The following is an 18,771-nucleotide window of genomic DNA, read 5'->3' on the forward strand; positions in this document are numbered from 1 at the left end:
ATATAAATAAAAATTACAAAAAATTAATTTGCAATTGAGTTAATTTTTCATGAAAATAAATTAAAGTTTACTTGAAAAATTCATTGAAAATTCTAAATCTATTAAGTTCTTCAAACAAGAATCCGCTTTTAATCTTTTTACAATACTATTACACTGATACACATTACATTTGAGACAGCCTGTTGTGCATATGCTGCATTTATTTTCTAAAAATTACATTTTGATTTGAAGTTTTGATAGCGAAATCATTCTTCGTTATTGAGATCATATGATTTACGTAAAATATTCTAGCTAGAAGTGTCTTTTTAATTAAAATTAATTTTAATCTTGTATTTTTTATGCAATGTAACATATCTTATGCTTCGAGATGTATGACAAAATCACGAGTGTTTCTGCAATCTCATTTAATTAATCGAACATTGAATCAAGAGATGAGAAAATAGAGAAATAGAAAAAAATAAAAATGGCAGAGAGCGAGAGAGAGAGGGAAAGAATGAGAGAAGAGAGGGTTGGTGGAGGGGACAGAATAATCGATCCGAAGCTCTATTAATAAGCGAGGCTCTATTATCTCAATGAATTATCTTGTACATTAATGTTTAATTATTTAATTCTAGACGAATGTTAATGAATTTTATATCTTGATATAAAATGAATATGCATACTGTGTATGCGATACGTTTTGTACATTGCCTTATTAAAGAGATTGACCTTTATTATAATAATTACGTTGAGGCAGTAATCATTTATTATCCTAATTATAATTTCACATATATAAATAATATATTGATATACTAAGCAGATATGTTGTATGTTAATTATTCGTTAGAATAATGTTGATTTAAATTTTTATATGAAATTATAATTAGAGAATTTATGATTCGTGAGGTATAAATAAAAGTGCGAAGCGAATATACGGTAATAAATATTTTATTCAAATCGTTAGATATAATCACATTTTAGTCAATTATTTTTATAATATTTAAAATATATATATACAAAAGATATTTACAAATAAACAAACGATCGCTTCACCGTTACTGCATTTGATATAAAAATAAATGCGTTATTCTTCCTCGCAATCTCGGCTTTATATTTTGCGACACGCAATCGCAATTGTAAAATAAGAGTCTCATTGTCAATACTCATTGTCAGAAAAATAGAGAAACACAAGGAAAAGTGAGATGTCAGATGTGCGTTAAAGTTTTGTGATACACACATTTGCTAATTAATGCGTAACTTGAAATTTATTTAAAATTCGCTTGTTTTCAAAAGAAAAAACGAAAACATTTCTTTTTGTTATGTAATTTATGATCGCGACGTACCGTCATCTTATATGGTCGATATAGAGAGATGTATTTTAAAAGGCAGATGTTAAATTATTTTGCGACTATCATTTTGCTTTTGAGCCAACAGATAGAAAGTTAATGAATACAATTTATCAGTATCACTCTTCTCCACATACATAAAATATAATCTAGAAATATCCAGTGAAAGATATATTGTTGCATGTGAGAAGCGAGATCCAATATATTGCGATTAATAATTATTGTATAAAGTAACACGATGCAGAAAAAATACCGTATACATCTTTTGGACGCTGTACAATATAATTTTTTTGTATATTGTAAAAACATTGTTATTACGTACAATATATATATAGATCTCTTTCATCTTTTGATTAGCAGTATGACACGGCGACAAGTGTGACCGGCGGGAAATAATCATCATTATCGCGATATATCTCGAGAGTACAACCTATATAAATCATTTGAGGTATATTCTCTTACGTTATTTTACTATCACGCGTTATCTCTTTCTCGCGCATTTCATTCTTTGGTCTCTCACACTTTCTTTGGTTTTTTTCCGGCTTTGCTCGTTCAAACATTACAGAGTGTAACTCGTAAGTCGCTTCTTATGTGTGTTCAAACAATGCCGTCATTTTCACCTTTGTATCGACTATCTTTATTTACACTGTGAATATCAATAATGTATGACGTTAAAAATTTGTACATGAATATATCTTTATATCTTTATATATATATATATATATATATATATATATATATATATATATATATAATTTTATAGAGTGATTTATTTATTACGCTTTATCTCATTTACTGTGACAATGAATATTTTTTCTTAAAGGTAGAATAATATATTTGATATATTAAATGTGATTAGAGATATGAGACTAGAGATTCATTTTAAAACGATGTGAAGATTTTCATTGTTACTCATGTTTTTCTCGTGTCACAATTAATTTCTAACACATACGTTACAGAAATTCTTTTTATGTAATTGTTGCCATTGAAATCGTTCTAGTCATTTATAAACAAATATCACATGTAACAGTATAACAATAGAGAACGATTGTTCGATTACACCCTGTATGTTTTTTAGACAATTTGTCGATCGGGAGATATATGTAGCTTTTGATCGTTAAAGTTAATCTGAATCATCATTTGTCATTTGTCATAAACTAGTGCTCTCTTCTTCTCCAAAATCCGCTTTTTCCAACATTCCCTTTTCATCGACACCTACAAAGTACGTTGTGACTTCTCCTTTCGGTTTGACATACGTTTCACCTCGTAGATGACATTTAACACCCTGCTGTTCCAAGACGGCAGCCGTATCCACTGTCACCTGACGAATTGAAATGCAAATCACAATCTGTTTCATACAAATTTATCGTCTTGTGAATAGTAATAAAAATTCTACTTGTATTTTTCCAGGTAATCCGGTGGTGTCCATTCTAGATGCCATATTTACGGCGTCGCCCCAAATATCGTACAAGGGTTTTTGAGCTCCCACGACACCGGCTGTGACTTCTCCGTGAGAAATTCCGATCCTCAATCTGAAAGATCACGTGAGTGAGATTTTATTATATATTATTAATAATTCCTTAGAAAATAAAAGTCGCCGTTTAAACTTTATACAACATTATCATCATATCTTAATTAATTCATCACAATTCTTTATAATTATTTTGCTCATCGCTTTTTATGTGCCCGTTTACAATTACTTACTTGTAAGGTTTCGATGTGGTAAAAGATCTCGCGATCATTTTATCGAGCACGGACATCATTTGTACAGCGAATTGCGCCATCACCTTGACCACATTGTCATTAGAATCCTCCTCGCTTTCGGTGCTATGCATCGAATTGCGTCGATTAGCTTCCAATCCACAAGCTGCCATATATGTTGTTCCTGAATAGAAACGATATAATGCAGAAGAATTTTGTATTTTCTTTTCTTTACATTTTTTTATAATATAATTTATAAAATTTACTAAAGTATATTTTCAGAATTGTACATCAAATCATCTATTCATATATAGATCAATTTATATTTATATGATTATATTTGCCTATTAATCTATCTTTTAAATAAGTTTTAATTTCGAGTTTCAAATAATAATCAATAAGATTTAAATACAAAACACTTATATTAAGTATACATTTTATGGCAACGCTCCTAATTGACATAGTAATGAAAATGTCAAGGTTGTGGTTTAGAATCTGGCTCGTAAATATTAATCTATTCACTATTTTTCAAAGAATGAATTATTCATAAAACACTCACCGGCGACCTTTATTTTCTCTATGCGACACACAAAGCAGGGTTCAAAGAGTAACTTGTCGAATTCGCAGATAATCTCGTTCAGATCGATGAGAATGTTACTCTCGTCGATTGACAATCCTGTCAGAGAGGCGAACATTACAGCAACGTTGCTGTGAGCCTCGTGATAAGGTTCATTCTCCTCACTTCGATTCATGTTCAAATAAAACTCCGCTAGAAAGCGAGTGACGGGATAATTAGTCTCGGGTAATAATTATTCCGCATATTAAGTATTATTGTTACACGTTATTTTTATCACTACATATGTTAATCAATAATATCGCTCGGATATTCGAGAGAAACGTATTAAATAATTGTTGCAAAAAATAAGCGTACCAACGTGTTCCGGCAAAATGTTACGGAGTAGAAGCTTATTAGCATTCCTCGTATGAAACGCTTCATCCTGTTCCTTTGTTAGCTGACGTTTCCATTGATAATCCAGCCTGCTCAGGTACTCTGCCTAAACGAAGACGTTCAAAAGTTAAATCATTAACGAATAACGGCGAGAAGATTTCATGAAAATGCAATTTTGGTAGACTCACTTGACGATCGATAAGATGTAAGGAAAACGTGAGAAACACCACGGTTAATATATGCGCTAATTTCGGTTCCAAATGTGGATTCCATGTGTCGCTAGACTGAAGAATGTAAATAAAATACATTTTATATCGTACTAAGAAAAAATAAGACTGCTTTCTTTTAGAAAAAATAAATGCATAACACCTACATGAAATATATTAGATCGGTGCACCCAAACGTTCCACGCGTAAAAGGCTACCACGCAGATACCTATTATGAATTTTAAAGCATAGTGAACCCTTAGGAAGAGAAAACTCGTGAGGATAGCCAACGAGCAGGTTTCCGTCATTTGCTGCAAAAGAGGAACCGTTGATAGTAACTTCGAAATCGTTGAGATAAGAAAAAGTTTCACGTAAATGAAATTCTGCACCTGTGTACCTACTAAATAATCTTACCCAAGGTGTAACCATGCATTCTAAATTGGAAGCGCCAATCTCCCACTCGTTAGATGTTATGTTATTGTTCACGTTTTTACATTCGAACTGAAAAGAATTTTAATATATTTTTCGCGTTACGAAAAAAAAGCTTTCTATTTCTAGTTTACAACTAAAAAGTAATTACTTTAACGCAGAGAAGGAAATTAAATTCGTAAAGCATGCGGATAAAATAATCGAAAAATAAAATAAATAATTGGAGAAAATTCTTACAATTATGTCAAACATCGCGCATGCCGCCAACATTATCGTGATCACCAGGTACAAGATTGTTCTCAAAAGGGCGCTCCATACAACCTGCGTCAAATTAGAATAAACAGAAAAAAATGATTTTATTAAACAGTAAAGATATACATATGAATAATAAAGATAAGTGCAAGAGGTAATAAGTATTAAATAATAGTAAATTATATTCACCTTTACGCTTGTTTGGTAAAAGAAGTACAGCAATTTGTTCCGTGGATGCGGAACGTGTCCTTCGTGTTCGTCGTGCGGGTCCTTACAACGATTCCATACAAAATGCATCCACGTGAGAGGTATTAAAATGATCAAGAACATCATCGCCGATGAGTAACTGACAATTGTACTTAGATACCATCTGAAAGTTTAGTGAAACTTTCGTAGTTATTAAATTGACATTGATGGTTTACAATTATCAGACTGATATTTGTGATATATGTACTGAGAAAGCATAAGCGAGGATGTGAAATATATGAGCCCCATGAAGAATAGCACGAAAAATGAGCAGCCTATGTAGAACTTGAAGAGAGGATCCGGTTCACGCAAAAATGGAATTTCCCAACTCCATTGCCGAAATGTCAGAAAAAGAGGATTTATGTGCTTCCAGTTGCTCCATTGTCTAGAAAAATTGAAAAATTTAATCGTTAATAAGTATTGCTTTAATTTACTATATGCTATTTTTATTTTTTAAAGATAATTTTGCCTAAAAGAATTTTTTCGAGAATCAGACATCTTTCAAACATGGAAGAAGATCTCTAACAGATGTTTCTCTATTAAAATATAAAATTGTGGAAAGCTTACTCCCATTTGTTGAGAGGCATCTGATTAATAGCGTTCTCCATCTCGGCATCTGCCGCTTTCAACATTAGATGATAATCTCGTAAACACGAATCCATGAAATGCGTTCTCCGCCTGTAAGTGCTCGCGAAAACGTCCGCCTGATTGTTCGTCAATTTCGTTCTGGAAGTGTTGCTGACAATGGTGTTGGAGCGCCCATTGTAGAACTTGATGTAATGTTTGTTAGGTGTAGGATATGACAGAATCGGCGAGCCCGAATTAATGACCTTCAAACTGTTCTCGCTGTTCTGCAACAAAGTTCGCCTGTCAACGATGCGAAACTCAATGGGAATTTACTCGACCAAAGGACAGTCTGAAAAATCAGTGGCGTAGGAGTATTCACTCAATATTAGACGCTTGATTTTCTATTACATGCAAGATGAAGCGTTCAAATTAATAATAAAGAGAGATAAAACAGAATGTATAATTGATCTGCGAATTTTCGAAGGCACAACTTCATCTTTAAGATCTTTAAACTAACGAATTGTAAATGAATTGATTGACTTAAAACGATGTTATAGATACGAGTTATGATTTTCCTACGCCACCGGAAGACACGCACCGCGTCGGTATCGGCGTTTCCGGCAAGGACGGCGTGATGAGGTAGCTGCGTATTCCGTATTTTCGCAGAACCTCGTCGTCCAGTCTTTCGACGGGGACGCAATTGTAATCGCTCACGTTAACGAGATCCAATGTTTGCTGAGTCACATGGACCTTGCCAGGCTTTCCAGTTTGCTCCATCTTGTTCGCTATCACTACGTCGCGCGACCAAACGTCGTACTGCCACTTGTTCGTGCCCAGGATTCCGGATATTATGTTGCCTGAATGTACTCCGATCCTCATGTTCACGTCGACACCGCTCTCGCGATAGACTCGTGCTCTCACCTCGTTGATGATTTTTATCATATCGAGGCCTGCGCATCATTTTACAAAATAATATTTAATCAAAGAAAATTTCTCTTTCTCTTCGTTTTTATAAAAATACCTTTACCCTTGATCCCCCGATTATTACATATCATAATTTTGTAAAATATATTGTAATAATTAATTTGCATTTGTATTTTAGGAACATCTTCGAAATATCCATTCGACAAAAAAAAAGCTTCATTTCATATCATCTGTTGCGAGATGATGCATTATGGACCGTTATTTACCGAGATCAACGCAGCTTTTGGCGTGCTGGGAATTCGGCGTGGGTACACCGCTCACGCAGTAGTAACAGTCGCCCAAAAATTTGATTCTCAACACATTGTGCCTCTCCGATGCCTCGTCGAAGCTGCCGAACAGATCGTTCAGAGTCTCCACGAGTTTTCGTATCGGCAACGTTACGGTAAGTCCAGAGAAATTCACTACGTCCGCGTACAAGATGCTCACATTGTCGTGCGTCTCTACGCACAGATCGCTGAAAAGAAAATGATTAATTTAACGAATAATCGCTTGGAATGAAATATATTTATTAGTGGAGAAAAAAAATACCTGTGTCTGCCTTTTGGTGGAGGGCTTTTCTTGTGCTCCTCTATGAATTTGAAAATATCCCTAAAGTCTTTTTTTATTTTCGCCACTATATGTTGCGGCAATATACTCCGCGTCAATTGTTCCTGTAAATGTTGATGATCATCTTGAGTTTTAGATACAAATCCTCGATTTCTTAAACTATCAAATCTCCACAATTTCGAGGAATTCTCGCAATTTTAATTTTTTTTAATCACACATTAGATTGAACTTTTGATTCCTTTTGGTTCATCATATTTTCGTAATTTTTAATTTTGCAAATTTAGAAATTTTTGGTGTTCTTTGTATTCTTCATAGACATAAAAATATCAAAGTAAAGCATAGTGTCCACAGAGTTAAAATGCGAAAGGCAAGAGGAATTCACCACAATGTGTTTCTAACAGCCGCGAGCTTACGTGCCTAGCATCACAAATTTGTTTCTTACATTCTCCGTACGAAACATGTTTAGATTTTTGACGCGTGTTTTTTATTAAATACCGTTTCAATTAAAGTTAAGAATTTTTTTAGATTTTTTCTTTTAAAGAAAAAAAATTTGTTCTCGTTATGAAAAAAATCGAAATTAATGTTTTCATTTTAGCTTTAATACATTAGTTTTATCAATCAAACTTATTAAAAAAATGCAAAATATTTTTTAACTTGACAAACATGATAAATCTATTGCACCGATTCAATTGATTAGTCTAGACCTACTTCTTGGTCCTTTTCATAGTTGAGTCGAAGTGTCGATTCGACACACTTCCGGCGATCTAGGAAGGAGCGTCTGATAACGACCTCGTTCATGAATCTGAAGTAAAGTCCCAGAGCGTTTATGCACACGAAGTATATCGCGTCGGCGATAATCTGTAGTTGAGAAAAAGGAAAAAAGTAGGATTCTGTTCTTAGTTACACGTCTATCTCGCGTCAATCTCGCGGCTTACGTCAGACTGTTCTCGGTAGAGGGTTTACCTTGGTAATGTGATCGGACGTGTTGCTGTAAGTGATTAACGACAGGGTCATCAGGTAACACATGGTGGCGGTGAGGCCGAGCACAAAAGCATGTGAATTCTTCGTGATCGGCAGAAATACGTAACAAGCGAGTAGCGCGTGAGTCGCGTATGCCGGTCTAAAAATGAAATATATATATATATATATATAGATATATATGTTACATATGTATTGTATATAGCAGTACGGTAGCGAATTCGCAGATCTGTGCTTATTAATGGAAATTGAAAGAGCTAAAATGTAATCGCGCTGTTGCGCGAAGAGATCTCGAGCTTTAAGAAAGATTGGCAGAAACTATAGAAAATGCCCGTATATGTATCAAGGATATTTTAAATTTTTACACAAATATTTTTTTTTGTCGTTGAAAAACCTGCTACATGTCTTACGTTGACAAATAATATTTTACTAATAGCCAATTATATACTTTGCGTTAAATCGCGCTTTTCCAGAAATTTTCTTACGTTTTTAATACATCTTTAGATTTTTAAAATATAAAAAAAAATGTGACACGACTATTGAGAGACAATATGTTTGACTATCCATATGTAAAATTATCATAAACAAGTTATTCGCGTTATACAATCGTCGCTTCTTAATTTTCTAATTCATTGACGTCTCATAATTACGTAAAGTAAAGAATACGTTGCGTAATTGATAGTCACATCATGACGCGCGACACTTTATTATAAAAATACTTCGTTTACGTTGGTTTAATTGTTATTATTATGCGCTCGATAAAGATGATATCAACCGTTCTTTTCTGGCAATATGTTACGAGGATAAAAAGATACATCTATTTTTATCAGTAATTAATATTTACACGCTTTTAGACAGACGGTTATCACGGAATAATTGTGATAAACTGTTCGTTAAAGAAGTATAACTATCACTAGGAAGTCTCAGTCGAAAGTCTATGATGATAATAATCAGAGACCTTGCATAATTATTCATTCGATTCGCGAGTTGAGTTATCAGTACCTTATCGGCGGGATACCTTCGGCATAGGCAAAGGTATAATACAGAGGAATAGCCAGATCAGCGGCGACCAAGAGCACAACGATCAGCCAAGAAAGCATGATCGGCAAATAGGTGTTTTTGGCGATGATTTTTGATTTAAATGACAGGGCGATCATAGGACAGAGCAAAGAGCCTACGATACAATAGACTACAATGTCCGGCAGGCATTCCTTTATGCTGACCTAAACACAAAGACAATTATCTTTTTAAGCACAAACATCTTTCTCAATCATGTTATTATTATAAATTCTCAATATTCATGCTCAGATACTCGTAATTTTTTTAAAACTTATGCAAATTGCATAAATAACATTAATAATTATTATAATCAAGGATTAAAAATACAAGGATCTTAACATTTGGAGATTTCTTCGTCTCTAAATAACAGGTATCGTAATATATTCAATGAAGAGGATTATCTATTCAAAAGTCTGATTTTTCTGAATACCTGTGTTATTTAGAGACTAATATACATATATAAAATAATTGCCATTATATTTTAATTAAATGTTGATCTTACCATTGTGATCAGAGTCAAGCAATATGTGAGTCCAAGCAGCAGTTGCAGCAAAATGAATATTGAGAGATAACCATATTGTAATCGCCTTTGATAGATCGTGTATAGCTTTTCTAGGCTCTTGTACTTAAATTGTTTCTGAAAGTGAAAGTTTGTGTGAGACCGTAATCAATTCGCCATTGAATCGGCGAATTATAGATAATCGCGATGTTCCAGATACTCGCGCGTGAGACACGGAAAAGTGCTTATTGCGGCAAAATTATACAATCGTTAATCTTGTCGATATTACAATGATTTAATGAAAAGATGAAGAGACGTGTACGATTAGCAAAATTTTATTTTTCAAAGAAACTTTTAGAGAGAGATCACTTGTTGATTTTAACGTGTGATGTAATCCATGTGTCTTTACACCTATGTATTCTTTAATTTTTAATTGTGAATTTTTTAACTTCTAATAGATTAAAAAAAGAAGCCCTTGTTTAAAAAACACTAATCATCAAATTTTTACAGTATTAATTTATCATATGTGATGTATGATAATTTATTTTCTAATTTAATGCAAAAAAATAAAAAAGTACACACATTCATTAACAATCGATTCGATAAACACTATCTTTGCTCTTCAAAAGTTGAGTTATAAATTTATCGGAGCATATGCACTATATTATTTCATAACGAGTTATCAGTCAATGAAGATTATAAGAATGGATAACATTGCCAGTGTGTGAAACACAGCATTGCAACTCATTTATGCGAGCATGGGTTTCGGTACAAAGGAAGTGAATATAAATATTCGTCCAAGAATTATTTTTTTTGTATTCCGTCAATGATAGATTTTTATTATACATTTTGTTTCGTGGTCTATGAAGCAATGATTACGTCAGGATTCCACTTTAGTGAATGACTACATGTATCAGAGCAAAGATGTTTTTTTATATCGAAACAAGAATCTATTTTCATATCAGAATATCATTGTTTTAATTAATGTAAGGCTACATTTTTAGATATAGAAGAATACATCGGATTACATCATAGCTTTTATATCACACTTCGAGTGCCGACAGATTTCCGTATCAAAACATTTACACACAATATCCACAAATGAATTATAGTATATAAATAAATTATGCAGATAGAAAATACTCTCTCTCATAGTGTATAAAAATCTCTCGTCTTTTCGTCTTATTCTCTTCGGTATCCAGAACGTCCTCTGTTCAAATACATTTGATTAATTTTGTTCTTAGAATATTACATACAAAAATGAAGATGGATTTAACAGTCGATTAATCAGCTGAGCATAAATTGAAGGTGAATTAACGATGTGCTCATTCACTTTCTTCACTTTTTATCTCACGTTTTCACAACGCGCATCATAAATTGACATTCGAAACGCGAAGATTTCCAACTTGCAACCCTTTACACACATATCGCGAGAAGGTTGCGAATCACGGCTGTGTCTTTCCCAGCATTTCCACCTGTACGACGGTCACCAATGATCTGATAATCGCATGTGCATGGCGCGTGGCGCGTATAAATTATACAGCCAAGCTCGTAAAAATGATAAACCGCATCGGGCGCAGCCGCGCAGTCCCAGCTTCTCTTATTGTTAGCATGCACTATGGAATGCACCGAAAGCTCCCACTGGAGTTGCGCGTCTCGAGCTATTGAAGTGCCGGGATTACGGCCGGGATTAATTCCTATGCTGCGTATATGCGCATAGCAAGACGCATCTGCTAAATCCCTCTCTGTGTAATACACTTGTTTATTTATTTTTTCAATAAGTTTGATTCATTGAAATTTTTGGAGCACACGTAATTTTAATAATTTAAACAAAAGAATTGACTATATTTTATCTTAATTATCTCAATAAAAATTTCTTTTATTTTTGTAGATTTATTTTATAATAAACTTGGATGCAAAAGAGAGTTAAAGTATCTTGCCTCCTGAAATATTGACAATTATTGCTTTTGCAACAACACAATTAAGAATATTTAAAAATTAAATGAGATCGAATCGAACAATGATGATCGAATATCGAGTATTGAATGTGAAATATTGAATGAAATTGCTAACGAAGTACGCGATTTCTGGAAAATATTCTATATCTATATTTATTGAGATATTTTTATAAGACAACTGAAGAATGTCACATCGAGTAACGATGATAAAAGAACAATTAATTATGCTCTATAAACCTAAACAAAACGACACAATATGTCACATTAAAAATTTATACACATAAAATTTTTTCATCATATCTTTGTCTCGTCAGAACTTATCAAATTGCTTTTTAATCGTACAAAGTTTGAGCTTGTTCGAAACGTTTAACTATCTTTTTCTCTGATAAATTTGAAAACAAAAATCTTGAAAAGTTTCTTACTTATTCCTTGCAATATATATCTCGTAATAAAAAATAAAATAAATTTCATTATTTCAACAAAGTATTAAACTCAGAATTTTAGAGAGGTATCTGCATACATCGTAATAAAATTTTCTCTCCACAATTTTTATGTAATTATTTTACGAAATTTTGTCGCGATCAATCAAGAGCACTAAGATGATGTGTCGTTATCCTGGTGATCATTGGTATTCGGATAATGCGTATGCAAAACGTACTATCGGAACGTAGGTTCACGAAAGAGAAACACGTCTCTTGCTTGCCGATACTCACGCGTCACTAGCCGAAATTTACACCATGATTCGAACCAAAGTATGACCTGTCGCGATACGACCACACCCGCCGAAAAATTACGTCCGTCTAAAATGCAATTAGGCAAGGTGCCTTAAAAGCACCTCCACTTGCAGCCGGCAGCAGCAGCAGCTGGGGGTAAACGTGCTTCCGTACTTTCGTCTCGCGCGTGCGTTTTGTCCGCTCGTTGCTGTTCGCTGCTTGGCGAATCTCGTTTTCTCTCTCTCTCTCTCTCTCTTGTCTCGCTGAATATTGATCTTCAATCTCGAATTCGCACAGTAGGTCTCCTTTCGTTTTTTCTGTCCTTCTCTCATTCCTTTTTATTCGTTCTATACATCTTAGTTTCTGTCATCCCTTATCTCTTCGAAATATTTGGATTATGACAATAGAATTGATTCACAAGTGACTGTCATATTGAACAATAATAATAGATAAAATACGAAAGTATTTCCTAGTAGATGCATCTAACAATAAGTGAAAAAATTTAAAAAAAATTGCGTTAGACATGTTTTTTATTAATCGATACCCTCGTGAACCCTATCGAGCATTGATTTACTGGTACGACTATAGATGATCGAATCGAAATGAATCAGATCAAACAATGGCAAAATTTTCTCTCCAGTTTTTAGACTAATGCAATTTCGTGGAAAAAATCTTCTACGATTCGGAATGATCCACTATGATTCGAACAATATGATTTTCGAAACGATCTTAAGATGGTTCGTAACAAATTTAAAAAAATAAAGGATTAAGTATTCTAATAAAGATAGATATTTGTCAAAATAGAAATAAGATATTGTTTTACGTTTTTTAAAAACTTTTTGCGTTGATAGCAAAATGAAGAGAGAAATGTGTAAAAATTTCGGCTACTTGACAGTGACAAATTTGTGACAAATAACCTGCATGTCAGCGTTGAATGCATTAGAACGAAGGACAGCACGTCGCCGATTGAATCGCTTTTTCTAAAATAAACTTTATCGGATGTTGCTGCTGATACGCGCGGTGATAACACAGTAAATAACTTGAAATCACGCATGATGCAGGAGGGAGTAGGCTGTAGCTGATTTTTTTACGTAAAAATGAGAAAAAAGGCGATAGAAGAACTCCTTTCGGCTCTACATTAATCTCTTTGAGTTTGCGCGAACATCACATGAAATATCCTTCGTTCATTCAGATAAATCGATTGCACGGCTCTCGATAAGCTGCATTTTCGAAGAATTCTTTTTTTTCTATCTTTCTCTCTCTCTCTTGCTCTACTTAACTAATCATTCTTTTCTGATAATAACTTTGCGCAAAATATTTTCCTATAATCTTATTTTATTCGCGAACTGTCAGGCGAATTAATTTTCTCGATCGAAACTATTGTTTTGTGCAATAGTAATTCGTTGATGTTATGAAATGCGAAAGATTGAATTCAATATTGAATGCTGCGAAAATATTATATATATTTTCAGTTAATATAAAAGACAGAATTTTGATAGTTCGGGCTTTCAATATTTCAAAATTGAAATATATTTTTTGCAAAGAATATATCGTATTTGCACATTTCAGAAAGTCTTACAATATTTTTTTTATAGCCTTGAAAAAAATTCCTAGTTAAGTATTCTAGATATTTTTTTGAAAAATCTAAATAGTAAATTGATTTAAAAAGTTTTAAAGTGCAAAATGCATTCGCAAAGCTCCAGTTTAAAGTTGTAGTTTCTATTTAAGACGTTGATTTTTATCTATTTAAGATGCTTTTGATACTGTATCGTTGTATATATATAAAAGCGTAATAATATAATATAATTTGAATTGTAAGGAATAAAAGAATAAAAAATTGAAGTATCTATCCTCGATACTTAAGTTCGAATGTGTGTGCTTTTTAAACATTCACCAGTAAGAACAGATAATTAATCGTTCACTTACCCTCAAGCTGGACCACGTCCACTCGTCGAAGCTGTTAGGGGAGACGATCCGGATGTCGTCGTTTTGCAGAGAGCTCAGTGACGCTCGGGTCACCAATTCCACGTCCATCTTCGTCCCACTGGGATGTTACGGGCCGATCTCAAATCATCTCTCGATGACAATAATTATAATACGATGACAATGGCGATGAAGGCGACGGCGAACTCGCGGCTGTTGTACTCATCGCGGCGGCAGATCCGCGAGAAGACTGATCGCATGAATCGCAATCGAAAAGTGAATCACCCCGTGTATTACCTGCGTCGGTTCTCCGTGATGGTCGCGCCAAGTCAAACCGAGGCTTTATCGTGATAAGGGAAATGGGCCACTTGAAACACTTCCCCTGACTTGACTATCTCGTGTTTCTTTCTTTTTCTCTTTCCCTCTCTCTTTATCTTTCTGTCTCCCTTTCGTTTCAATCAACTATAATGCACACTCCTGGCTTTTTTACGCCTGCAAACTGCCTGGTGCACAGCATGGCATCGATTGTGGATGATAAAGCGATGAGACAAATAGAGAAGATCGAGGTCTGTTTCTTCGTCGTCAGGAAAGTTGAGATTCTCGTGATAGGTAAATGGAATATATTTCTGAATACTTTTTCGAAGAATTTACACGGACATCTGAAAGAACAGTATTAACAATGCCTCGATAATAACATAGTTAGAAACATCCGCTCGCCGATGACAGAAGAAGTTTGTATTTCTCGTTGAAATCATCGCAGAATTCCTTCTGCGTCGAGAAATATTAATTTTAGCTATCTATCTACCAATATGCATATTCTATAATTATCTTTTTTTTCTAAACAAATGAATGAATAGATAAGAATCTGCAGCTACTATTAAAAACTCATAGCTTCTTGGGGAATTGTGTTAAATTGAATAGAGTATGCGCGATATCAAGCAACAATATTCTCAAATATTTTTTTTTTCTATTTGAATATAGTATTTTCAAGATTATTCTGTCACGTAATGGAATCTCGCTGCATTTAAAACTAAGTTCGTTCCTTTCCCTCATCCTTCAAAAATAGAATTGTTAAATATTTTATTTTATACTTCATATATTGCTCCGATAACATAATCATCGATTTCGGGAAAAAACCTAAGCAAAGATATTGCTTTGGAGAAGAATATACGTTTAAAGTTTCTGTGTTATGCAAACAATTCTTGAAGATAATTACACATTTACATGTTAACTGTGTTATACTTTAAAATATATTTATTTTTATTCTATCATGTGAATATATGAGTCGTTAGCTCGAAAAAACGATTTAGACCGACTTGAGTTTTTGAACAAAAATTTGCATTAAATATTCAACTGTGTGATTCGAATTATTAAACATTATGCTATTCAGCTTTTACATTTTTTAATATACACGTTCCTATTTTGCTGAGTAGCAAAATGTTTTACAACTTGGAATCATATAGTTGAATCTTCAGTTTTTTTGTGCAAAAACTTAAGTCGACTTAAAGTCGTTTTTCGAGCGAACGACTCATATGCAGATACAATTTTAGCTTTAATTAATAGAAATGTAATTATGCTTCCAAATATTGTGTCTAACAGGATATAAGCATTTAAAATACGCTTTTCTTTAAACAGCATTTTTGCTTATACATCCTTTTTCCATCAGGCATCGTTTGAATTGAATTATCGCGAAGGCGCTCGATAGGAACTCTTTTGCATCTATTTTTATGATTCTTGGATGGCTTTTTTTGCTCGCCTTTATAAAAGCTTCGAGAGATAGCCGAAATTGATGGAAAAATTAGGTAGATATTTTTGTCCGCCGATAACGCACGGCTCTTGCAGAATTACGAAGCACTTTATCCGGTCGGGGACACTATTAGAGATTAAAATAAATTGCGTGCAATGTTTACACACAATCTCTTCTACCTAGAATATTTCGTGAAATACTCTCTTTTGCTTATTACGTAATTTACATAAAATTATTTTTTCATTTAATTATTTTTTAACACAACTTTTAAGGATTTTTTAAATTGAGGATTATTTTAATAGAAAATTTTACAAGGATTTCAAAATGTGAATTATTTGTAATAATTGACTGATATCGTGTGTGACGAGAGATGTCATATCTAATAAAATCTCAGATTATTTTTTAAATGCATCTTTGCCACTTAATCTCATGTATTAGATATTAATCATATTACATAATTTTATTACGTAATTTGATTATGATAATGCGATAAGAGGCGCGCTTCTGATGTAGCTTACAGTTAGTAAATCGTAGACGAATGGGAGAAGTGAAATCTTACAAAGGAGTTGAGGAAATATTTTCATTTCTAATTATGCCACACTGCGGTGGAACATTTTTCGCTGGTCACCACGAACCTTCTCATTGTCTGTGTGACGGCACTTTCTCTGGCGCATTCACGCTCGGTGCATCTTTTACTACTGGCGTTCCAGCGTAACATATCTTCAAAATAATCACATGATAGCTCATATCGAAAACGATTTACGGTCACCTATGCGTGAACCGTGATTGCCAAGATTGATAAATAAAAATAATAGAGTCTTAGATATTAATTTAGCTAGCACTTCTCGAAGTTTGATAGCTTCTACAGAAAAGATAGGATGTGTAAAGATGTTTATAGTAATATAACAAAAAGCGAATGTGTGATTTTGACAAAAGTCAGAAAGATCGACTGCTAAGCACAATAAAGAGATAGATCTTGGCTAGTTTTTGGAATGTGATATGATATTCAATTTGATGTTAATAGCAGTGTGTAATACTGTTTGGCTTATGTAATAGTACGTGTATATATGTAATCTTTTTTAACGATCACGCTTTAGACGTCAGCGACTGTAACTTTCCAATTCTGTTAATTACATCCTGTCGTTTTTACTTCTTCCGGATCAGCCAAATCGAGTGGAATTTAATGAGTTAAACGATTAGCGAACGATTAATGTCTGTTCGAAAAAGGACACGTTTCATGGGTCGTTTCGTCTGCGGCGAAACGGTGAGAATAAATATTAAAATTATCGATCGGTTATCGTGATGAATGATTCAATCGAAAAGAATTCCAAGTTACATGTCGACCGTCTACGAGCGTCTTATTTATTGATTTATTTTGATTGTGAAAGGCTTACTGAATTAATCACCGAATACACTCATTAGTGTCACGTACATGATAGATGCTTAAAGCACTTGATAGATGAATATTAATTTTGTTGAAGGAATTACAATTATTTTCTGAGATGCGCGAATAAAATGCATTTGTACAGTCAATTAAAGATTGACAGTTTATATCTTCGATTGACAGTAAAAGGATTGAATTAAAAAGCATTTCATAAAATAATTGTAACTTGCTGCTAGTCAACAAAATTAATATACATCTATCAAATGATACACACATACATATATACATATGCTGAAAATAAAATGCTGAGAATTGAAAAATTATGATAAATGATGAGTTATTTTGATATTTTTGTTAAAGAAAAATTAATTTTTAATTTGAACTCATTAATAAGATTATTAAAAATCGCAGATTGTCCTGCATATCTCGCTTAGTGAAACTGCCATATTCTAAGTAATTAATTTTTAATTTATCATCGTAAATGATCAATAAATTGATTTCCCGTTCACCATCGACGATCACGTTGACGAGCTTCGCTTTTCTCAATATACCTACCTAGTCATCGGCCTTTCCTCCAGTTCAGGGTGAAAAGTGTCAGCCAGTTAACGATTTCCGATTTGCCGATATATATACGACGATTCTTCCAACATGTTGCACGTTATTCGGAGACGCGTACGGAAACTCGTCGACGTGTTTCTCGCAATAAACTACTTTCGTCCAACAAGGAGAGACCACTTTCCACCGCCGATATCGCCGTAGCAAACTCGGCAGGTGCGACGATGAGCGGGTCGTACACCTACGGTTCCTTTTCGATTCGAGTCATGGTGGAGGCCCCAAGGTCATCCCGTACCGGCATCGCGTCTCGGCACGCACACAACAATATTGCACTCTCTATCGAGGTCTCAATGACACTTTTTTACGACTTCCGCCGCGCCGTCTCGTTCGAAGGAAGGTCGAAAGGTCGTTGCGCGCGGAAATCATCCGTCCGCGATCGCGATCGTTCAGAGAGAGCTATTGTGCAATAATCGCGTGATCTTGGAAACAGAGCAATTGATCGCTTTTACATTTTTACAATGCTAACTTATTTTAAGCATTATATACATAATAATTGTGATACGAAGAATTGAATCAATTTTTTTCTAATTTATAAAAATCCCACAAAATGCTAAAATGAACCGATGACATATTTATCAATCATAGATTATAGATTTATTAAAATAATCATAACGCAATGATTACATTATAATTTGTTTTAATCAAATGTCGAGAAAAAAAGGGACACATATAATAGTGTCTTGCATTATA

The 18,771-nt window shown here is 33.8% G+C and overlaps 1 protein-coding gene across 6 annotated transcripts; it reads right to left on the reverse strand.

Moving 5' to 3' along the window:
* Nucleotides 1-1,766: 1,766 nt before the first annotated feature.
* On the reverse strand, nt 1,767-18,162 carry Acxd (Adenylyl cyclase X D). Of its 6 annotated transcripts, XM_083044737.1 has the most exons (21): nt 18,022-18,162; nt 14,339-14,994; nt 9,745-9,879; nt 9,186-9,406; nt 8,169-8,325; nt 7,914-8,063; nt 7,188-7,309; nt 6,866-7,113; nt 6,274-6,625; nt 5,676-5,954; nt 5,317-5,493; nt 5,052-5,232; nt 4,848-4,931; nt 4,596-4,682; nt 4,349-4,492; nt 4,164-4,259; nt 3,958-4,081; nt 3,586-3,795; nt 3,030-3,210; nt 2,722-2,857; nt 1,767-2,646 (listed from the first exon to the last, which is right to left on the reverse strand). In XM_083044737.1, the coding sequence occupies exons 2-21, from the start codon at nt 14,444-14,446 to the stop codon at nt 2,476-2,478; spliced, it is 3,363 nt and encodes a 1,120-aa protein (XP_082900863.1). In that variant the 5' UTR covers nt 14,447-14,994; nt 18,022-18,162; the 3' UTR covers nt 1,767-2,475. The 6 variants fall into 6 exon arrangements, with proteins under 6 accessions (XP_082900863.1, XP_082900864.1, XP_082900868.1 ...); XM_083044738.1 differs by lacking the exon at nt 18,022-18,162 and having other exon boundaries at nt 14,339-14,999; XM_083044742.1 differs by lacking the exons at nt 14,339-14,994; nt 18,022-18,162 and adding an exon at nt 12,535-12,553.
* Between the last annotated feature and the right edge of the window lie 609 nt (nt 18,163-18,771).

The sequence above is a fragment of the Prenolepis imparis genome, unplaced genomic scaffold, assembly GCF_030444845.1.
Source record: "Prenolepis imparis isolate NDT839.2.m4 unplaced genomic scaffold, iyPreImpa1.0 SCAF_8, whole genome shotgun sequence".
NCBI classification, from domain to species: domain Eukaryota; kingdom Metazoa; phylum Arthropoda; class Insecta; order Hymenoptera; family Formicidae; genus Prenolepis; species Prenolepis imparis.

Excerpts from the sequence above, each read along its gene's own strand:
- Acxd (XM_083044737.1), bottom strand. The coding sequence starts at position 14,446 with ATGGACGTGGAATTGGTGACCCGAGCGTCACTGAGCTCTCTGCAAAAC. Across the intron at positions 8,326-9,185 it reads GAAGGTATCCCGCCGATAAG|ACCGGCATACGCGACTCACG; the intron begins GTACTGATAACT and ends TTTCATTTTTAG. Across the intron at positions 8,064-8,168 it reads CGTCCGATCACATTACCAAG|ATTATCGCCGACGCGATATA; the intron begins GTAAACCCTCTA and ends TCTCAACTACAG.